Source organism: Schistocerca serialis, unplaced genomic scaffold (genome assembly GCF_023864345.2).
Source record: "Schistocerca serialis cubense isolate TAMUIC-IGC-003099 unplaced genomic scaffold, iqSchSeri2.2 HiC_scaffold_1466, whole genome shotgun sequence".
Lineage (NCBI taxonomy): Eukaryota > Metazoa > Arthropoda > Insecta > Orthoptera > Acrididae > Schistocerca > Schistocerca serialis.
In genome coordinates, this window is record NW_026047698.1 from 142787 (window position 1) to 166951 (window position 24165).

Sequence of the window (24165 nt, forward strand, 5' to 3'; positions counted from 1 at the left end):
TTGTCTGCTGAGACAGGCTGTTTTGGTCTTTCTTTGCAACTCTCATCACTATTAACGTTATCAGTGTTGCAGCTCCTGCATTTTGGTGCTTCTTGTTTCGGGTCTATTTTGCCATTAAAAATTCGATGTGCTCGACTCCGTTCTTCACATTTCTCATTATATCGCAGCTTTTCGTGGCTTATTGGAAAGTGTTGCAATATGGACGTAGCTGTTATTGAGGAGGTAGTGTTTAAATAGTCCAACCCTGTGAGGTACAGAGTGCATTCTGAACTGGTGAACAAGTAGCTTGTTTGTTGGTTCTTTGTAACTATAGATGACTGGAAGGAATAGCGGGGAATTTTCATTTAGTTTCCCGGTACCTTTAGGTCCCCTTCAGTTTTTTCGTTTGTTGTATCACGGTCAAAATTGGTTATCACAAAGGCGAGCGTGAGTCTGTGTGGTTTCTCTCTTGCTTACTGTTTGGCGTGCGATGTGATTTCTGTTACTGTTGCTTCAGATCGGTAAGTAACTCAAACTGTTCTCTCGGGTTTCGATATCTGATGGGTATGTTGTGATGTTGGCAAATTTTTTCGGATTTTTTTATGAACGACTTGGTGGCCCAGGCAACTGTTTTAGTGCAGGTTACAACGATTTGGCGGTTTCTTTGCCACCTTCTTAGTTTATAGTTTATTGCAGGGTTTGCTAAAGTACCATAAGTTGTGTTAGATGTGCTTTAATTCAATCTGCATCCAACCAGTTGTAAACCTTGTTCTTCGTGAGATGTATTTGGATGAGTGTAAAGTTTTTGTAATTGGAGTATCGTGTTTGTGGTGGCTTTGGCTGTTTACTTCGGGTTTCTTGTCCGGGATTTCGGCTAGTTCGCGTAGCGTTGCGTTTCTGGAGATCTGGTGGAGACAGAGTTCCCTGCTTCAGTCTGGTGCGCTGAAAACTGTTGTTGCATATCGGAAACAGGACGATCCATAGTCCCCCCGCTCTGCTTGAGAGCGCTCGCAGTCAGCTTCGAGTTCTGTGCCTTTAGCCTCGGCAGATGCGAGTTGGTCGTCCCTGTCTCAAGTGTGGCGGTTGTGCAGACTGCCGATCCCAAGTCTGAGTCGCTCTGACAATGCTGCATTTGACGGCAGTGGCGCGAGTTACGCATGATGCACTTTGCAGGGGACATCGTCTGAGTAACACGTGTGCTGTCGAACAACTACGTACATGTAACAACAGTTCAAGCAGTTTCGGCTGCTAGAGTGCTTGTCCCCAGATATATCAGAGGAAAGCCCTTAGTAGGTATATCGGTTGCAGAAGTTAATGCTTGATACCCCACGAGTCAGAGGGTTGTAACAGCTGATTCCCTGACCACCCATATCTGCTCGCTGGTTCGCCTTTTTGAAGACCAGAACGTGACAGCAGCGGCTGTAAGCAGCAGCAGGGAGTGGCCAGTGGTGGGGCTTGCGGTCCTCTGCTGCTCCTGATTGGCTGAAAGGCCCACGTGTTGAAGGATTTCGTGGAGAGGCTCGGAGCTCGGGGAATCGAAAGCTGGCCGTCGGCGCCCGTGTGGCCGACGTGGCGGGTCGCGGGCGCTCTGGAGCGGAGTTCTGTGTCGCGACGCACAGTGTTCTCGAGTTTCCAAACGCCTTCTCGTTTGCGCGCATCCGTTACCGCTTAAGAACTTTCATGTCGTTATCTGCGAATGTTGAAATAGTAATTAGTGTGGGCGTTTACGGCGAATTGTAGCTCAGGGAAAACTCGGTGATGTTAGCTGAGTGGCAGTGGTGCTCCGACTCAAATGACTGACTTGGCTGGGGGTAATTGGATAGCGATAATCTCAGTTTGTTATCCAAATCTGGGAGTAATGTGTTTTGAGTGACCGTCCTCCTGTTGAGTTTGAACTGTGTATTTCGTACAGCCAGTCGAAAGTAATTTCCTGGGCTCGGCTGTGAATGTTCCCAGTACTGCGGTCGGAACTCGGGATCTTGCCTGGGGGTAAGTAGGTAGCACGAGGGCCGTTACCTACTGGCTTTCGAGCGATGAGGTTCGATACTTTCCAGCGGGTCGAGGCTCGGCTGGCGACCCCTGTCGGACCGACTTTACGCGTGTCCCGGTGGTGCAGGACGCTTGTGTGGGTGGGCCGCTAAGCGCCCCCAGTGCGCTCCGTGTCGGCTCTGGCCGCCACCACCTAAAGAGAAGGCCGCGGCGCGCTCTCGTGACGTCACGAAAAGCGGGCCAGGGTTGGCTTGGCGCTGCGCTGACAGAATCGAGGCGCACGGCCTGCAAATCTCCGTCAAATGGTTTTACAGAATCTGTTGAGCTGCCAGCGCCCCCCTGCGGCCAGCAGGGCTGCACCCGGCACCTGCCTCCCTCTGGTTCCACTGCGTCCAGCACGGAAATCGCGGTTAAGACTGCGGGTGCCTGCTAAGTGCGAAATTCACGAAAATCACTCCACGTAGTACTATTTACCACAGGATTTTCAGTTGGGCTGGATACTAAATTCACACAGACACTCCTTTACTTTGCTCACTCAGGTTTTATTTGAACAAATGGGAGATCGTCTATTGATTACGAATCACAACAATTTCGGCGTACTGTGCGCTTCTAGTGAAGCTACTATGGCACATGTTTTCCAGGACTCACAGTACTGGCACAAGTTTATCCTTCCACAGTACTGTTTCTGTAAATACGCCTTTAAGTAATGTTCTTCCTTGCCCAAGAGTGGCACATGGAACATTAACTTTTAACATCTGCCATAGTACCCTTACAAATCTCTAGCTTAACAAATCACCGTCTTGTCTCACAAACCCAATAATGCTAATCTCATATAACTCTGCCATTCGACATTTTGCGTTCACTTCAAGCCACATTTCGCACAACAAGTCATGTGTTACTTTCTCACTATACCTGTTTGAGCCACTCTATGTAATCAAACCACTAATAAGCTCAACAAACCCATTTACACTTTCATGCACACACCACTTCAGTCATTGGCCCCTCTCTTTTGATTTTATAAGTATCTGAATGTCTCTTGTCATGGTACTTGAATTACAAATCATGTAAAAGTACATCTTTCACACACATATGGAAAATTTCTCTGTTTCAGACATAATATGATATATACTAATATCATGGTAGATGACACTGACGAACGGGAATTCCTCCGACAACGTGCTGCGTTTTCCTTGTATATAACAGGCCGTGTGATTAACGCAGCCTATTGTATACACGAAGCATTTCCCAACAATTTTAGTGAGTAGTCTCAGTGCATTAGAATAGGTAGACAGAGCTACCACTCACAAATAAGCACACAGTTATAAATGAAGGAGACGTTAGGAAAGAGAAGTACTGGCTGTACGATATGAGATTTAATGACATTTAATATTGTCATACCAGGTAGAGTCCATTTTTATTGCTGGGTTTAATGCAGTGTGGTGTGGAGACAGTTATTTGCGAAAAATACTGAAGGAGGCTACAGCGAGGATTCTGAAAAGGGAGACTGTTCATTGTTTCTCCTGGCCAGATTCCTCTCCGCTGCCGAACACAGCTCTAGACCTGCAGGGATGTTGGTTGGGTTCCACCAAAGAAGTATCCTGTTCTTCAGTATGGGGAGCGTCGTTCCATTGCAAACGAAACAGACGAAGAGCACTGGTCCTTGCACCATCGTAACTAGATGCATATAGTACACTACCTGCGCTATTCCCTGAGCCTGGTGGAACCCAGTTCTAATAATAATTCCTGTTCCACTTATTATAATGGCCTTAACTGACATAAAAAGACATTCCTTCTTTGAGGCAAATTTCTTGTTATCAACAATTTCGAGTTGCCGCATGGAGCACCGATTACGTAGGTACATGTATCCAAGCAGTCCGAGACAAACCAAATTGAATGCCACAGACACTGAAATCCCTGCAAGGACTACTATGCGACTGTGGATCAGGTAATATTTACTCGTCTTTTCCAAAGCAACAGCTGCCACACATACTATACTCCACGGTATAAGCACACACAGCACCTCACGACGGAATAACTGGCTTACTTCAGCAGGTAGTAGCTGGTCAGGAAGCCTGAGATGGCGAACACAAGCGTACATGTGGTAGCAGAATGAGTTCAGCCAGAAACAGCTGAGAAGTGTGAGGGCGCTGTCTATCAGCACTGCTGTTGGTAAGTCAGGGACGCCTGCCATACGATACACGACCTCAGAACACAGGATCTGGACTATGCACGTGATCTGAAAGGACAAGAGTATCTTTCCAGGCAAGTTGCGCAACTGGGGAAGGTACATGTATACTCCGGCAGTCGAAAAACGGAAAATGATATTTATCAGTATAAATGACATTTCTAAAGGCTTCAAGCTGTCAATTTTGAAATCCTTGTATTTCAAGGTGGCGTTGGTTAAACTGTTTTTGTAGTTTAGTGTTTGTTCTGTTAGCTTTTGATCCAGTATACTACTCGTACTATAGAACCATAGAGATCGAAACGTAGTGTACGTACAATTATGGGAAGTCTTAATGGAGGAAAAGTCGCGACACTTTAGCAACAGAATAGCTCTGGAAACAGAGCAGATTGCTTCTGTAGCGTTCGACTGCAGACATGATTGATCGTCGGGACTATCGAAATAGCAGCGAGCATCGTGCACGGACTGTATCATACTGAACGGGACGTCGTGACAAATGCCGTACGAGTTGGCAGCCATCCAGGCCAGCAGACAGAGGTTGACGTTTGCCCTCTGCGTGTAGGCCAGGTAGCTGGTGACGGGTATGTGGGGCGACCTCTGCACCACGTCGTCCCACAGCTGCTCGCGCCACCGCTCGCGCTGCTTCACGGCTTCCAGTGGCAGGTCTTCCAGCGGACACGTGGGGTGGTCCAGGGCGTTCACCAACAGCTGCACGCAGTCAGTGCCCACGGAGAGCGTAGCGTGGCTTCTGTCCTCCAGCTGCCACTCCTCGTCTGCAAGAAAACGACAGCAAGTAGGTGGTGGCCGTACACTGCAGGCAGCTGAATCCAAAGTCTTCTCTGGGTGACGAGCCTGAGCGTCGTTTACCCGCATTACCCTGGTTCAGTTACCCAGAACTATGTGAGGCGGCATGTCAACACAAAGTAAGAGTATTAACAAAGACAGGTATCATTGTTACTATGCACGTCTATTTCATCTACAGGGTGCCCAAGAAGTCCCTGCATCGCTCTTGACATAGTAAAAATAAGGAAGTAAATAGGTTTTATTGATAGTCCTGCACTGAAGATGTTAAAAAAATAATGTTATCAGAATTATATTTTTGTTTCAGCACTGCAGTCTTTGAGTTCCGAATCCATGGACCAACAGTTATCTTGTAAAGGAGAGATTAGTGGAGGATTCGTGGGTGCATGAACGTCCGCAGATAGGAAAAACTATGTAACGCATGATGAGACCATTTGCCTCAGTCCCCCTCGTAAAGTAGCCATGCCTGATTGAGATAAATGTCCAGTATTTTCAGGCTGTCTCAAAGACAGGCCACGTATTGGAAGCAATAAAAAGTGACAGGAAACGTGTGTCACCCACTCTTAATCAGATGAGCAGTCTCCAATGAAAATCATTTGCAAGAGAGCAGTTCGACTTCAAGCATCTTGTTCAACAATGCACGACCATATTGAAAAAATATGAATACGAAAGGATTTAGGCCCATGTTTGTTACTGAATTATCTGACAATGGTGTGGAGCAACGATTTGTAACCTACCGTACTTCGTTGTGGCGACTTCTGCCGTGTCTCGCTCAAGAGTGTTGTTTATGTATAAATGTGCCATATACCACTATTTGATCAGGAAAAAATTGTTTTCTTGTCTAAGGAAATTACCCATTACCAGCAAGAGTTGGAAAGGAACCTACCTCACCTTATGTGGGATATTATGTAATCAGAATACCTGTTAGGACCACATTCTTTTGAAGCTTACATGAATGGGAATTTCATATTTCTCAGTACAACAGAAGTTTTCAGTATCTCAGCTCCATGACAAGGCAATCACGGATCTTGTGTGGTTATAGAAGGAAGGAGCTTGAGTCTCGTTTTGTTGGTCAGATTTGTGGATTTCTTAATGAACAACTTATTCTCGGATTGTATTTGGTTCTGCAGCATTTAAAGCCATATTAAGATCGTTACCACGAAATCCCAACATTACCACCTCAACAACCTTTTGAAATCGTCATGACAAACTTTTGATCTTACCACGCAAATAACAGAATATGAAGAATAATAAAGCCTCATGTGGCTCAACGTTGAAAGATTAATGGAAAATTGACACAAGTGTTGAGGAAGTCTTTCAAAGCAGAATTACTAGAACGATCCGCAATAAAGCAAGGGGGACAGCGAGACACATAGATATCTGAGGAAGGTGTGATCGTCCATACACTGATCCGTTGGATACGTATTTTTTTAAATATCTAACTACGTCCATATAGAATATACTCTTTTGACATAACTCCATAGGCGTCCTGTACAAAGAAATAGGATGCAGGCTGAATTCTCGTCTGTGTGGTATTTCACTTTCCTCCGTGAACTTAGTGACCCCATCACGCAGCGTAAAAAAAAGTGATGGAGCATATTTGTCACCAGTTTGTTTCGTTAGCACGAGATTGTCGAGAAAAAGCACAACAAAATACAGTAACTGACGATTTAGGAAGTACCTTTACCACAATGAACGATTTACTGTTAATAGTCTGTTTGCATACATTCAAAAACACGCAGAAAAATGTAATTACTTCGTCTCACTCGTACCTTGTGTAATGATAATAACGCAGAAATAAATGCAATTGGGACATATATGCCTCAGCTGCTGAGTGGATGAATGTGGGATTACAACTCCAGAGATTTGGGATTCAGGCATTGCTCCCGAGATTCTTTCTGTCACTTATCTCTTCTCTCACCTCTGACATTGATTTATGGAAATCGAAAATGTTGGAACTGTAGAATTGTTCGGAGACCCAATAATTAACTGTGTCCCGCAATTATTAACTGGGTAAGTTAGTTCAGAAGTAGGAAGACGGCGAGTGACGACAACCTGCAGTAGGACAGCACTGTGGTGACCAAACCAGGCTTCAGCTTGATGACGGCTTTACCTACTGCATTCTGAGAAGTCCTGATGGTCGTTGTCCTCGAGCACTATTCCTGTTCAGAGTACAAATCAAAGGAGAGTGATACTGATACGCTACACGTCATCCAATGTATACCTCATTGGCGTGTTGAGCGCAAATGTATACCCAGTAAGACGAATAAGTTCTGAAAGATTCTTATACACAGGCACATCCTGTGGAAGGCCGAATGCACGACTTTGTCGTAAACACTCCATTTTCTTTGTTATTCATTCCATTCCCACCACATTATCGTGTGGTGCGCAAGGTTCAGACACTTTGCTGCTTTTTGGGGAGAATGAATAAAATGGTAGGTTTCAAAAAAATAAAAGCCATGGCGTCTCTACGTAAACACATGTACATTGAAGCTGATGATGGTGCTATGGTGAAGATAAGGCTCTTGCTTCTGGCAAGTCACTGGCAGTCAGTTCCCAATATCTACTACGAGGGTAATACAGTATGATGCAGGTGCCGGCCAGAATGGGTGTATGTATTCAAGGTGTTGGAGTGGGCTGGGAAGTATGATTGACAAGTTGATGTGGGTAGAGGGAGGTGTGAGGGAGGGATGGCAGTGGTCAGGAGGCTGGAAGCGGGATCATCTACATATTGAAGAGGCGTAGACGCTAGGATTATAGCTGGTTGGAGGAGTAAGTGTCTACATACTATTCTGGAACAGGAAGAACCAGCCAGCTGAAGTTCCGCTCGAATAGGATACAGAAGGGTGGCAAGTGGAGGGCGCACCAGAAGCCTAGGTATCCAGAGGATAGGCGAGAAAAATTGCTTTTGTTTCCCACGTTTATGGAACGTTTGCAATTTGTGACAAAGTTTGAGGAATCTCAGAAGAGAGGGCAATGTAATCAGCTGGTAGAGGTTGCGTCTGAGACTGCAAATATGATACTGAGTGCAAGGTGTTCTAAGACTGTAAGGAATGTTAAATTTTTGAGAGTGCTGAGATCCAAGCTATATTGGCGGAAGTAACACTGGGGCCACTAAGGCTTTTGGAAAGACGAAGGAAGAAACAAGATCAGGGATTAACGTCCTGTTGGTGAAACAGCTATTAGAGCATAACCCAGAATAGGGAAGAACGGGGAAGCAGGACAGCTGCGTCCATCCATAGGAACCGTCGTGTCATTCACCCTACGCTGAGTAGGGACATCGCAGAGAAACTAAATTTGGTCGAAAATCAAGTTTGTAGCCACCAGCTTATCACAGCATCGCCTCGTTCAGTGGTTTTTTTCCAAGTACAGAGGATGGCTGGATGATGGAATTCCCACATTGTCGAGTTTGCTGTTTTCTTAATTTGAGTTTGTTGTAGGCTGGTGTTCCGTGATTATTCCGAGATATGAGAAAGTGAGAGTCCTCTGCCCATGTCAGCAGAGAGAAATGGAGCAGCAGGTCCACCGCCTTACTGCAAGCGCTTATCTTCCTCCACGTCCTTGCATTGTGAGAGAACTGTGACTCGAAGTTATCTGTTGAGTGTACATGACTGTAATGGATGCGTTAAGAGCTTAACATCCACATCTGACACACATGTTGTTGTGTCATGGTTTTAATAAATTTACGATAAATGAGTCAATGATGAGAACGCCTTATTGTTTGGAAAGCAATACACTTATCTTTAGCTCCTCGTGGCTGTGGCTGCGTGAGCACGTGTGGTATTAATTGGGGTCCAAATACACAGGAGCTGCTGAAAACACTGAGCGGCATTACAGTGCAAGTCTGCAGATGATGAGCACTGAACGTTTACTACAACTGTGCCAAATATGTGTCTGTTGTTGGCCCTCGACTCTCTGTACGTGCATGCTTGGCCTAGGCTTGACTGAGTGACGTTACGCCGACACTGCACTCTGAAGGCAGAAATTCGTCGCTTCTCTGCAGTCGTCATGGAACTGTTGATACCCTCGTAGACAGAACAGAACTCAGGCTGGACTCTGGCAGAACTCGTACCAGGCACTGGCAGAGCTGGAAATACTTGTCGTGTGTGGCGCCTCGAAGCTACAGGAGGAGTGGCTTACTACTTCTTTCTCATAGGCGGTGGCGACGCTGCTTAGGTGTACAGCATCTCACCGGCGGTCGATTGACGATTTGCTGCAGGCGATTATCGTCGACACCACATGTGCCAACAGTGTCACAGGCATCAGTGTATCATGATACACTGAGGAGAGGTAATGTAATGTAGAACACTGACACGAGGTCTGGTGATGAGAAACTTTGTGCTTCAATTCCCCCTCCCATTACTGGGGAAATACCAGCAATGCAAATTTCTTCCATTACCTGGATTCGAACCAGCTTACCTTTGAAGAGAGTACCACCACACAGTCATGTTTATGTGTGCCATGGTGGAAGTTAGGGAGAGAGAAATGATTGGTGGTATTTCTTGTAATGATTCCTTGGGTTTTTAACATAAGTGATTTTGATGTAGCAGAGGCTACACTAAGAGGTGAAGTTACCGAGGCAGAAGGAGATATGCTGTTGAGTAAGATTTACAGTGACAAAAGAAGCATGGTGTGCCAGACAAGGAGCTATACAGTAAACATAATTCATTGGGACACCTGGCACTTGCCAGTTCCCTCCCACAGATCCGAATGTGCGACTATTGCGGAATATTTCGCCAGTGGAGGAGTCATCATACCACTTTTCAATTATAGGCCACATGTCCTGTGGACAGACACCAGTGGTTCCCATTACCTTCTGCATTCTCATGCCTTTGAGCACTGCTGACTCTTCAGGGTTTTAGGAGCAGTGGAAAAAAGTGCCTTGAAGCTCTATCCGCCCATCCATCATTACTGATGATTTTTATTCTAAATTTAAGCAGTAGCGAGGTTTGATCCTGGGTTCCATGACGTTTTGATTAGTATACAAAGACACTACCCTTAAATCATAGGTGAGCCGTGGGATATAAACTTGCGTACAGTATGATATCACACAACTTGACTAGAGCTAGTTGGAAATAAGAGGTTCTTTTTTTTTTTTTTTTTAAGAAGGTCGAAAGTAATGGAGTCATGAGCAGCCTCTAATAAGAATTTCCTGGAATTGTAAGACGTTGTGGTCTCCTTCATTGCTTACATATTCCGCCCTCACAATCATATTCTGCACATCAAGACGCTTCATTCGAGCCCAAACTCGATAAGATAAAGTCAGTATTGTATGAATTCATGTAAACGATACGCAGATAACTAATAAATCGCAAGTGCGCACCGTGGTTGAAATACTCGAGGCTGGCGTACACACATACGTTCCAGACTCGACGGTCATAGGAGCTTTTAGCTGGAGAGAGGCAACTGCACCCCAGGAGGCCGGTCACAAGCTATCTACGTCGGCCAGTGACCGCCTGTAGAGCAGACAGCGTTAGCCCGAGTGAAAGGACGACCCCATGTTCGGCTTAAAAGCAAATTCCGCTACATTGTGTGGGAGCGGTTAGCCTACGCATTCTTTACACATACAACGCAGTTTCAGAGATTTTCACAGGGAGACAGCAAACGCCAAACACCCATACTACAGATTTCCAGATTGGTCACCTTAAACAAAACGTCATTCTCCTGTTTTAGAAGAGCAATGCTGACTGGCAGACGATATTTCTGACGCCTTGAGCTGAAAGAGTAATGGAAGAGATCGAAAGATATACCCATTCACGTCTGGCGCGCAGAGGGGCTGTTCCGTTGTCGCTCTTGGAGCGAGAACACGTAACGAGAGCGTGCGCGCTCGCACACGTACTCAAAGAGCGAGGAACAAGTCTCTCCTCAGTACTTCACTGGGAGAGCACCTCTGTCGAGAGCGAATTGAAGTGCAACTGTATATTGAGTCCTTGCGATTAAGCGTTGTTCACTGTGTTGGCCGCCACACTTATTGTGCGGTGTGAACGGACTGAGTAATAGTTAAACGCCTGCGAGCGAATTTCTGAGTGGCATCGCGGTGGACTGGTTATCTGACCGGTGTACCACGCCAATAAACTAGGGGCGAATAGGAGTCCATGACTTCATCAAGGCGTAGGGAGAGTTTGATTGGCGAAGGTCAATCCAGATAGAACGAGAGTTATCTTATTTGTCGGCAGCGAGCGGCGCAGACAGCAGTCATCACAGCTACAGCTCTTACGACCCCCACATTTCCTCCACAACATTGCCCTTCACTGCATATCACACGTGACAGCCTCCACTGTACCTAGCAACATTCTAACCGATAAATATTCAAGTCGAGTAGGTGCGGCTCTCAGCCATTCTGCCAAATCAATAACAATCTTAAACTTCCTTAAGAGGTAACTTCACATTCTGAAAAGAACCCGCAAATAACGTGTTCAATTCATAACTAAAAGTGCTATTGTGATTTCTCAGAATTTTTGCAAAATAAATAATAATTTTCGTTACTTTCATGTTTTTCTTACACTAACTAGCACTACTCCAGTACCCAAGTATCCCACTAGTTACGTAAGAAATTTTGTGAATTTTTGTGTCATTTCCTTACAGTGGACGACTCCAGAAGGTACTTATTGCTGAAAGTTTTTCAGGCATTTCTCTTTAGAACGTTAAGACTGTCCGTCTGACTTCTGTAGTAGTGTGGGGGTGGAAATTTCATCTTGCAGGGGCCAAAGGGTAAAGGGTACATCTCAGATTAATCTGTTGCGCAGAATGACAGAATAGCACCAACCCACACGCTCACAAAATGTGTGGCTTTATAGTCTTGTGTTGTAAATGCTACATTTAATTCATATTGTGGCGTTATAGACAGGTATTTTAAACTGGGACCAAGAGATATGGTGGTCGTATTTGTGTGACATTGTATGTGCCGAATTGTCGAGCAGTCATTAGATACAGTGAGCATATCTTTAAGATATGAAGCACTGAGTCTGGCTTGTTGAGGTTGTTTGGTAACGTGTGGTTGTTATGGAGGAGAGGAGAATGAATCCTTTTTCAATAGATTGTTCAGTTTATGGAAAATGTGGCAGTGTTTTTGTTCATGTGTATCACCAATCCCAGGGTTTCTGATCTGCAGAATGAGGTGCTGGTACCAGAATATCTCAAAAGCACCCATTGGCAATACCATCTGATTCTATGTTGTAGCAATTATCTGTGCTTTGTAGAGTGTAGAGTGACTGGGACTGTGTTACGAGACTGTAACAATTTTCATTAAAGCATAGTTGTAGCATTGAGATAACATGTGAGTGATGAAGATCTCGTTGGAGGTGAGGGAACAGACATATGGGTGGAATGCTATGCTGCTGCATTGTCTTGATGTTTTATGTGGTGAAACAAGGTTAGGTATAGGTTTTAAGCCGATGTTTTGGTGTGGCTGAAGGTAAAGTTGGATTGCTTTTTGGAATAGGTGACTTGGATGTTAAAAGTGGAAGGTGACTGTTGGTGTTGTCGTCATCTGTTGGACGAGAGTAGAAGGCGAGTGAATGTTGTGGAAAAACTGGATGTCTTTCATGTTAGGGATGCGACACAAAAAACTGTTGAGATGATGACGGTGAGCTCGACTGATGGTGTAGAACACTGTGGATCTGAACTCAATATATTTGATGGTGAGGATGCAATGCACGTAGTTGTTGGGATGCGGAATGTAAGTTTAGTGTCGTGAATAATGCGTTTACTTTATATTTATTAGATCATTCGAGTTGAGGCTGTATAGATGATGCAGTTGTGCAAGGATTGTATATTTGGGCACAGTTAACATGGGTGGTTTCCCAAACTTCCAATATGCTGCAGTAGTTTGGGTCAGCAGCTTCTGGTAATCAGTGAACGAAAAACCGTTCCAAGGTTTTGTTCTTTCGACGAGTTATCTGTATGCGCTGCAAATATTCATTGCACGTTATTGACATCTTCGGAAATGCCATTTTCGACTATGTTATGGTGATTTGAAAATGGGTCTCGGTCCGAATCAAGTCATCGAATGAATAAAAAATAAAAATTTGCAGCTTGGACTGGTTTTTCGTCCTACTGATGGGTGGTCGTGTTTGTAACTGGGATAGGCCAGGTGGTTCTGCGATACTGGGTCAGATAGTCGTCACACAGGAAGTATTTGTGACATCTGTAGGCTTGGATTTGCGATTTAGGTGATGTTACACAATGGCAGCGACAACAGATCAGGGCTCAGTTCTTGATACGTTGGTCTGTTGTGGGCAAGCATCTAGTTCTGCTGGACAGTGATGCATAAAGAAGCCGGCAGAGAAGCGCCACGGTTTTAATAGTGGCGAGGGCAACTCTTTCAGACAGGGGCGTTGCAGCAGCCTGCTGGATGGTGCAAACCATTTAGAACATCGCCACGTGCTCAGAAGAGGTTCGCACCGGTTTCTTCTTTCTCTCCCCCTCCCCCCCCCCCCCTTATCTCGACCGTACTGCCACAACCTCTCCGATCTCTCTGGATTATCACGACAACTTTCCCCTGAAGATAAAATGGCTCTGAGCACGATGGGGTCATCAGTCCCCTAGAAGTTAGAACTAATTAAACCTAACTAACCTAAGGACATCACACACATCCATGCCCCAGGCAGGATTCGAACCTGCGACCGTAGAGGTCACGCAGTTCCAGACTGAAGCGCCTAGAACCGTACGGCCACACCGCCCAGCGCCTGAAGATATCTTTAAGGTCGGGCTTAAATTTAGCTTCCAGACAAACGGCTAGTGGTCCACAACTCTGTAAGGTCTTGTCGCTGCTCATTCTTTAATATCTTGTCGCCACTCTTGAGGAATTGAAACATCAACTAAAGCTCACACGTTTGTTCTCGGTGTCCATAACAGTTACAATCATAATTATAGACATGCTGCAGAGTGCAGCTCAGTCTGGCAACAGATGGGTAAGAGTCTGCTTGTTTAGTAACTTGCTAACAATGCGTATTTCCTTTTATGTGCCAGTATTATTTGTATGAGTGTCTGCAGTAAATTATCGGCGACAGCCGAAAGTTTGGAAAGGCCTTTCTTCTCAGTATTACAGTTCCTGGTTCTAGTATACGGATATTCTTATGATAACTTACTTCCTTATCTGTTGTAACCCTTTGCGACCACCTTAGTTTCTTAATTAGTCGGCTTACTACCAATGAAAACCCTGCAAGTTCGATTGCCTGAAGCGGTCAAGATTGATAACGGCAGGCATAAATAATTTTTCCGCTGAGAGAGCACAAGCCCACTGTCCTACTTTCCTCTCATTTAAATGGAGTTACTCCCTACCCAACAAGTAGCTATCAGGGAGGTACAAAGAGAGAATTAAACGATTACAACTCGTTTCATGTCTGGTGCACGATAGATAGATGATCGATAGATGATCCAGCAACGAGAATAAAATAATAAATTTAAAGAATATAGTGATTTGAACAAATAGAGTTGTTTAGCAGACAGGTGCGATAGCTGAAAATGCAGTGTTTCCTCAGTCCTACTACAGTTCATAGTATTAACACTTCTAAGGATAATATTAACAATGTATTTCGTACAATTAAGTGTTCAGTTACAAATGGAAATATTATTCGTCAAAGAAAATTAGTAAATACGAACAGTATCATGCCAGGATCATAGATGAGAAATGTAGAACACTACACAAGTTACAGTACTGACAAAACATTAGCTTGTCTGTAGCCGTTAAGTTGCAGAAACCATTCGCCATTTTTAAAAAGCCTTAGACCAGGTCTGAAAAAAACTACATGTACAGAATTTTAGAGCGTTTATAGAAGATAAGAAGGAACACATTTTTATATGAGGCACGTGTCGCACACGTATGAAGGTCTTATCTGCACTGGCGTTCAGAGACGGAGTTCAAAGTGCTGTGGGATGGGCACTGTTTTAGAGGTGTTGCGTGCCTCCTACGGGAGGGAGACGAGTTGTTCAGTGTACCAGGCACTGGCGGACACCCCAGGTGAGGTGGTTGCCTGTTAGGCTGAGGCTGCAAACATTATTTGTGAGACACCCACTTGTTTCGAGTGTGTTACACAACCATTAGCAGCCAGCTGGCACTTGAGTAACGTCTCTAAAACATCACACAGCCTCTGTACATCGCTGGCGTCGAAACCTTCACGGGCCACGAGCAGGTGGAGGGTACACCTGCGACATCTGTCTCACATAAAATTTGTTCTTTTTAATCTCCTCTAAACAATCCAAAATTTTGTGTACGTAGTCTTTTTTTAGTCCCTGCATAATGAAGAAGTCAATAATATATCGAAATGAAGTAGTTAGCTTGTCATAGATCCAGACGGAGAGTTGCCGAGGAATCTAAAAACTGACTTTGGAAAGAGCACCAGAGATTATCTTGCGTGGCGTGGAAAATCACGCAATATCTAAAACTACAAATCAGAAAATCTCATTCCTCGAACAACTGAACAGTGTTCAGCGCATAACCGTGAAGTGGCCGGGTCCCAGTATTAAACTTACCTACAATCTTGGCATCATCTCCGTAGGATAAACCGACGCTCTCAGCTGCATGGTACCAGTAGAAACGATGGAAGGCGTACAGTTCGTGAGCGAGGCTGAACATTTGCGACGCCTCTGGCTGCCGCTCCTTGCACAGCGCACTGTAGTCGTCGTCAAAGGAGGGGCTCCACGGCTGATAGCGCAGCAGGCGTTCACTCAACAGCGGCCGCCTGTAGCACACAAGCTGCCAGGTTAAAAGTTGAAAACCTAGCATGTATAGTTTATGCAAGAACGTACAAGTATCCAAAAATGTGTGTGAAATCTTACGGGACTTAACTGCTAAGTTCATCAGTCCCTAAGCTTACACACTACTTAATCTACATTATCCTAAGGACACACACACACACACACACACACACACACACACACACACACACACACCCATGCCCGAGGGAAGGCTCGCACCTCCGCCGGGACCAGCCGCGCACCCCATGACTGCAGCGCCTGAGACCGCTCGGCTAATCCCGCGCGGCTAAAAGTATCCAGAGCGGATTTCCACTCAGCAGTGCATTAGAAACTTCCTGGCAGATGAGTACTGTGTGCCAGACTGGGACACAAACCTGGAACTTTTTCATTCTTTAAAGGATGCATAGTAACAAAGCAAACAATCGCAAATCTTCTTAGTATTTTAGCGCATCGAGATTTCATCTTTAGATTTCAGAGCACTTGAGTGAGATACCAATTGTAACTATTTCTTGCAGATCATCCACTCCGTTCTGTGCTGCTATATCGTTTTAACAGGTTTCAGGCACATCAAACAGCAGAACTCCAGCGCTTCCTGCAGAATACCTCTTTTCTTTAAAGAAGAATTTCGTATGCATTGCAAGAGAGTGAACATGTGATATTTATGTTAAGGATATGAATGACTTGTTCGAATTTGTTATAGATGATTTTAGACGCTGACATGTAGACATGTCTGTCATTAGCTGAAGCAAAATCTTCCACATTACCACTTGAAAATGGCTCATAAGGTCGAAACTGCAATTGTAAAACAATTTCTAAAGTCAATGGCGAATATGACGTCCTTAAAAAAATAGACTTAGAGCTGGGCAGGCAGGAACCGAGAGCCGCCGTCACAGCCTTACTTCCGCCAGTAGCTCAGCCGCTGCCTTCCAGCCGTCACAGAAGCTCCCCTGCACGGCTGGCGGGACCAGCGCTCCCGGAAGGATGGGCACTGCAGTGACCAGAGGCCTCGGGAGTTGCTTCCTAGGCGAATCCTCACTCTGCAGTGGAGAGTGCAGTCACTTGAAACGTCGGGAATCCGACACACGGCTCTGACCTGCCAGGGAGTTTCCTATCTGCTTTAGGTGATGTGGCATCTGCGATAATTTTCCGTAAAGACTGTATGACAGCTGAAAGCAGAACTCCCACAGGAAGAAGAGCTCTATGGACAAACGTGAGTGTACCGTCAAGCAGGTCCACTTATTCAGTCCCTCTCGGCCAATCCAACGGCTAAGGACAGCGCGATACGATGACTTACACTATTTCAAATCCGTCTTTGCAAATACCAAACATGTGTTTTCATTTCACAATAGGTCTTTCGTTTTACTCATTATACCCTTATCAGTTGTGGCATTTTTACAATGTTTCCGCTTACATCCGGCAGTGTGCATCCCACCATCTCACACTGCTATGCTTGACGTGCAGAAGTACATGTCTGCTGACGTAAAACTTGACAAAATGACGCTTCACTATTGCATAAAAATGTTTGTTTACTTGGCTCTCAAGCATTCGCTCCGTCTCGCTTCGTGATTGGTTGGTGCGGGTGTCTAGTTTGGCAGTGAAAATTATCATACAGAAATTGTTGGCCGTAAAACTCTGTCCTAAGGTCAGTGTTCGGTACATCGATTCGATGCATATGTGTCAGGTACATATTATGATGAGAATGGAGCCCTCAGAATCGGGTATGAGACAATTTTTTCCTGATTAATCTACGACTACATTCCCTATAGCCCATCAACGATGGAAAGTTTCCATACAATGCAGAATAATCCGTACTCCGTGTACTCCTTGTAGTATGGTCCTTGGTTATCACTTTTAATTGACAACGTCATTGCCAATTAAAGCATGAAGCTGCATCATAATGAGTTCCGTGTGATGTCTGGGTCCTCAGTTTGACCGGAAAGCTGTCCCTCCCATAAGACATGTGGTGCCATGGTGCTAAGGCTCGCAAATCATTTCCACGCCTCGTACACCAGCACGCTGTTCTGCTTGGAGGTACAGTACCACACCTACCCCACTGACAAGCTGGGACTCAGAACCCGTGCCGTGATGAAAATCATCATTTCTACGCCCCAGATGGAGGATGTACGTGCATACTGACAATGATCTGAATAAACATTATACGGAGATTTGGTTGTGGAAGAATTTCGGGAAAGGGCTGTTTTAACGTAATGGAGCCGTTCATTCCATAAGGCAACGAAAGAACGGATTTAAATGCAGCAAGGTAGTGAACAAACAATATCCAGTGAAACAAGCTCTAAAGAAAATCTCGAAACTTCTGGACAGTTGCGAATGTACTACACAGCTATAATGATACAACACTGACTGCCATATTCAGTTTAGGAGCAAGTGCGTTGCAACGCAAATTGGCAAATCAACAGAGGACGAAATAAATGCTCGCCACATGGAGCTGGAGTGTCGACAAGCGGGGCAGACCGCTGCCACGGAAGGCAATCGTCGTCAATTAGGGTACAGAGGCAGGGTCTGTGTGCTATAGGCGGCTTTGGCCTGTAGTGCTGGAGCCATTACTGAACGTACCATGCGAGTCCAGTAACGAAGTGGATTGACGGAATTTAGAAATGACCGACTGTAAATGGCGATACGTGAACTACAGAAGAGACACGAAATGGTGCGCTGCCTGGACTAGGAGGGTGGTACCTAAGCTGCACCACTGCCGCTGTGGCCCCTCATGCGTCTTTGGTTCTCGCCTTTGTACTGACATCCAACAGAAGGTAAACACGCTGGGTCGTATGAATAAACAAGACGACGTTCTCTGGAGAAAATTCTCGGAGCAAAAGAACATTCTCAGGGAAAGTTCTTACGAGCAAAACATTCGAAGCCATAATCTCTGACGAGAGGGTTCCTTTTTCTCACTACCTCTGCTCCCTGCTGAGTTCTCGGTGTGTGTGGTCTGCCGTGTCCGGCACAGAAAGCACGTGCAGTGTCACGTGTCATTCAGCTCGCTCAAACGGGCGACATGTCTGGAACCGGCACCAGTGTGTTCAGGCAGAGTTGCACTACGTTTCATTTTGTTTATTTTATGTGCGGCAACAAATTATGAAGACAATTACGTACAGCTTATGAAAATGCATTTTATTGAGGTTACCGAATTTACAACATGCGGAAAACTTTTCAGTTATAGAAGTTAGGCGAAGATTATGCGAACGAAATCTTAAGATTACATGACTTTTTATCTACTCCAAGCTGGAACTCTGTCAGAGTTCTCTAACACGAGATAATTTTGGTTAAATACGGCCCACAACTGTCTGCTCGCTTGGAAAGCACGTAAGCGCCCCACCATGCGTTCCTTACGAGTAACAGGTAGCTAGGTTTGCGATAAACCAGTTATTAATTTTTCTGGTAACCCTACTTATTTCTAACATCACACTATATAAGACTTATGCTGTGAGAATACATGATGGTGAACGTCTGGAAAAGTCAGCGACACGGTTGTTTGGTGTAGGCCTACAGCTAAATGTTCTCGTACGTCAGTCTGAAAACTTGGGTCTACTAAATAGCAATAAAAATGTTTCAATTTTCACTTCTTTTGAGAGGTCGTCCGTAGATGATGTTCTTATTGTCAAAGCGATATAAACTTCTACAGCTCCTCAATTCAGCACTTCGTTGGGCTATATATTTCTTTTTTTGCCTCCCAAGCAATATGAATTCTGCCATCATTGCCAAAATGTAGGTAAAACTTAACAGAACTTACTCAGCCCGAAGACTGCTACAGATCTCGCTTCAATATTTTCCGATTGTGAGAAGCTCCTCTAGTTTTATTCATACGTAATCGGAGAACGTTCTTTGTTTTGAGCAACATCCCTCACCCTTTTACTCGCGATGAGCACATTCTCGGCTGGAGTATATTCTCTGACTCGCTTTACTCATGTTAACCTCAAAATGTCCTCCCAAAATTTCCAGTACGAAGTATATCCTCCGTTTTACTGACACGCCCCACTACACTTCGCCAGCACCTCAGCTCTCACCTGGACTCTCCCAGTGGTTCTTCGCCGACAATCTCCCACCCTTCGTCGTCGTCTTCATTGCTTCACCACTCACAGAGAGCCGTAGTCCGGCAGCCCCATCGCCACTGCCTCCGTCAAATGCTCCACCACCGTCGCCGCCACCTGCGCCACCGTCGACTCCCTCTCCAGCAGCCTCTGCCGCTGGCTCTGTCGCCAACACAGTCGCCAGCCCCAAACCGCGGCCCGCCCCAACGCCCGCACCACTGCCGGAGCCAGAAGTTCCAACCACATCCACATTCGTCACCGCCGTCATAAACTCCTGTCAATGTCCTTATCTACACCCAACTGGGGCCACCTATTACACCACAACCCTCATGCATGCAGTCACAAGACTCAAACAAATGAAATAGAATAGATAAAACCTCACGATTCCAAATGAAACCAAGCCAAAAATGATTTCACTAAATTTACGGACATGAAACCAATAATTCCTCTCAACTATCGTCTTTTGTGTCTACATCTACATACATAATCCGCAAGCCACGGTGCGGTGCGTGGCGGAGGGTACCCTGTTCCACAACTAGTCGTTGCCTTTCCTGTTCCGCTCGCTGACAGAGCGAGGGACAGACGCCTGTCTATATGCCTCCTTAGGAGCCGTAATTCCTCGTATCTTGTCTTCGTGGTCCCTACCAGAAATGTATGCTGGCATTATTAGGATCGTTCTGCAGCCAGGTTCTCTACATTTTCTCTGTTGTTTTCTTCGAAATGAGTGTCTTCTTCCCCGCTGAGCTCCAGAAGCATATACGTAACACTTGCATGCTGATCGAAACTCCGGTAAGAAATCTACCTGCTCCCCCTGAATTGTTTCGACTGTGGTAAGCAGGACACTTGGAGTGCCGTATCCGGATATTGCGGGTTCGTTTTTGCTGCTCATCCGCTTTCTTCTACAGCAAGAGCCACCTGCCATTCATCACACCAACAACAAATTTTGTCGACGTCATCTTGTGTCAACCTGCAGTCACTCAACTTATTCCAATTGCTCGTTCTTCCGTTATCACCCCGCAATGGGACACCGTGTCAAATGCTTTCGAGAAATCTAGAGATATGGAATCTGTCTGTTGCCCTTCATCCATAGCTCTCATGCGAGAAAAGGAAAAGGTGAGTTTCACAGAAGCGATGCTTACCAAAACCGTGTTGATTTGTGCACATAAGCTCCTTAGTCTGAAGAAAGTTGATTATGTTCGAACTGAGAATATGTTCAAGGGTTCTGCAGGAAACAGGGATATTGGTCTGCAATTTTGTGGGTCCGTTCTTTTACCTTTCTTCACTTGCACTTTTTTCCATTCGCTTGGTTCTTAGCGCTGATCGCAAGATTCGCGGTAAATGCAAACTAAGTAAGGGGCCAATGCCGTACACTACTCTTAGTAAAACCAAACTGGCATTCCACCTAGGCATTGCCACATATTTATTTTCAGCTGTTTCAGCCGTTTCTCTACGCCAGCGGTACTCATTACTATGATTTCCATACGGGACTCTGTGCGATGGTCAAACGACGGCACGTTTGTACCATTCTCCTGCGTGAACGATTTCTTCAACGAGGAATTTTTAACTTCGGCCTCCCTTTTGGAATATTCTAGCGCCAAAGCAGACTGGTCAACGTGTGACTGTAATGGAAGCGTTACATCCGCTTAACGATTTTGCAGAGGACCAAAACTTTTTCCGGTTCTCCGGTGGTACCTGTTGTATGATTTGCGCACAGATCTTTTCACAGACGCACGAATCTCTACAAACCTTGCTGTCCTCATTTGGGCGTTCTCTTTTGAACCGAGAATGTAACAGCCTTTCGTTCCTCAGCCTTTTCCGAATTTTGTTATTAAAGCACGATGAGTCTTTTCCGCCCTTGATCCACTTAGTAGGTGCATACTTTTCCGGATCACGATTTACAATCTCTTTAAACTTTAGCCATAATTCCTCTATGGCCATAATTCTGGAATTAAATGATTGTATTTTATTGTCTAAGTGAGACGCTGACAACTGCATATCAACTCTCCTAGCGTTCGCGACTGATTTACTGACTTTCGTAACCATAGTCGCTATGATGGAATCACCATCACTAATCCCCATCTCTATGCTGACGCCATCGATAAGGTCCTGCCTGTTTGTGCTGGCTGCCGAACTAGCTGCTCAACACAGTTTTCGGAAAATGTGTTCCAAAGTCCTTCACAAGACTGTCTGTCAGCACGACCTGCAGTGAATCCATAGACGTCCCAGCCTATACTCGGTAGGTTAAGGTCACCGCCAGCTAGTGTCGCGTGATCTGGATATTTATGCAATGCTGATTCTTTGAATGGCTCCACATCTGTCCCAGCGGAGTCGGGTGGGTGGTAAAAACATCCAACAACTGATATGGTTTCACCTAGTCCTGTTATGTGCGACCACGTAACTTCACTATTGCACTCATATTCAACCTCAGTAAAGAGAATATTTTTTGTCAACTGCAATGAACGCTTCCCCTCCTACGGCGTCGAATTGGTCTTTCCGATAAACATTCCAAGACTCGCTAAATATCTCAGAGTTTTTTTTACTTTGGGTCTTAGCCAGCTCTCAATTCAAGAATAATTTGAGACTGAGAGCGTTCATGGAGGAGAGCAAATTTGGGAACTATGTTACAAATACTTCGACAGTTGACTGATAAAAGTTTCAGAGTCGAACTGACTTTACTCTGAAAGCTATCTGATTTCCCTAAATGTGTACCAACTGGCGAGTGTTCATGAGAGTACCTCAAACTACTGGCCAGCCTGAAACCCCCCACGTGCACTCCACAAGTACTCTGCTATCCGATCAGCTGCTTCCTTTGTGTAGTGCACCCCTGTCTTGAAATCTACCCATCTCCGATTTTCAGTTCACCTTCCCAACCACTGTTACCTTCATTCCCACTGCCTGACACAATGTCGATAGTTTTATCCTGTCACACTATCTGCATGTGTCCGTACACAGTTAACCGGTAACCCAATCACAGTTCTGATGACAGATGTGGAGTAGCAAAGCAAAAATCCCCACACAATAAACATTGTGGAGTAACAATACCGTTCCTCAAAAACAGCTCCAGTTGGCTACAAATCATGTTCAATCATCCTGCATAATACTTTATCGTGAGTGTGTATTTTACCACCCTGGCCGTGATCTGACCTTCTGCCTGTCTCTGTCCGAGAAATCCTATAGCACATAATTTCGTTCCTCACACTGACCACTGCCTCTCCACAGCTGTTTACCCACATCAGTTCCCACGATGAACTTAACTGTAGATGTCGGTTGATCACCTTCGTTTCAAAAGGTCTAGTCCATTTCCCAGACACACTCATCCCAAAGTAGCTCCCCTACCGACATCTTCAGATATAACTGCAGAAGTCTTTCATCCTATTGATAGCAATCACGACTGAGTCTAACTGTCCATCCTAATCCATGTTCTCCATCTCCATAGCTATTCCACAATAAGCCACCTGAAAGAGTCCAACAACACCGCCACAAGACCTGGGGTGCCTGCTGGGAGCTTGCCCATTCCCACACAGGAAGCCACCTGGTCACCCTCCATAGTGCCAACATATCTCCTACAACACTCCATTCCACGGCCCCATATGTCAAACACTCGAGACACTATTCCGCTTTCCTCCCGCTCACAACCTCCACTATTTACGCTCTATACTACGGACTGATTTAAACACACCAACCACAGGACAAAATATAAGAACGATGGCTATCCGCTTCCTGCCCTCTGCTGACGTCTTCCCATCTTCCCTCATCGCTGCTTAGATTTTTCCTCCATGTATTGAGATGAACATGACTTGTGGCCTCTTTCCCTCACCGACTGGATGCCAGTATTTGGACTAGAGTCGCAACTAGACGGTATTACCGTAATTTCTCCCGAAGTGTATTTTTTTTTTTTTGTCCCGAATAAGACGAGGACACGCTCACTTTTCGTGTCAGGTTCCACATCATTGTTTCCACAAATTATGAAAACTTCGGAAGTGTCTGTAACGATCAATGCTTTCTCTAGTAAACGCAGTAGCATCGTTTTTTGTGTCAGTTTTCTCCGCTGGTCTGTTACGTAATACGTGGCACATTTTAAGACACAATACGAATCAAAAAATCGAAGGCTTAGCGGAGTCAAAAAACTTTGTAAATCACGAGTTTCTGTAACCATGTCCTTCACTACTGTCTCTTAGTGCTAGTTCTTTACTCCATTTTGAATTAAATGATCCCTGTGTTTTCTATAACTTTAATGAATACTTTAATGGATAAAAGTGAGATAAACTCCAATAAACCATAGTGAGTGTGACAGACATTTGAGTGTACACTGGTCTATACCTGAGTATCAAGTGCCCTGGCCTGTCCTTGTCTTCTTCCACCTCGTAGTGCTCCACCTGTTTGCTGGCGAATTGCATGTCATGTACACATCCGGTTAATTTCGTGCGCAGCATGTCTTTCACACGTTCCATGTCCTTAATCCAACCGTGG

At 45.2% G+C, this 24165-nt stretch overlaps 1 protein-coding gene across 1 annotated transcript; it reads right to left on the minus strand.

The window, feature by feature from the left end:
• Window positions 1-3194: 3194 nt before the first annotated feature.
• On the minus strand, window positions 3195-24165 carry LOC126443354 (uncharacterized). Its single transcript, XM_050090947.1, has 3 exons — window positions 24016-24165; window positions 15425-15633; window positions 3195-4923 (listed from the first exon to the last, which is right to left on the minus strand). Exons 1-3 carry the CDS (start codon window positions 24144-24146, stop codon window positions 3446-3448), a joined length of 1818 nt encoding a protein of 605 aa, XP_049946904.1. The 5' UTR covers window positions 24147-24165; the 3' UTR covers window positions 3195-3445.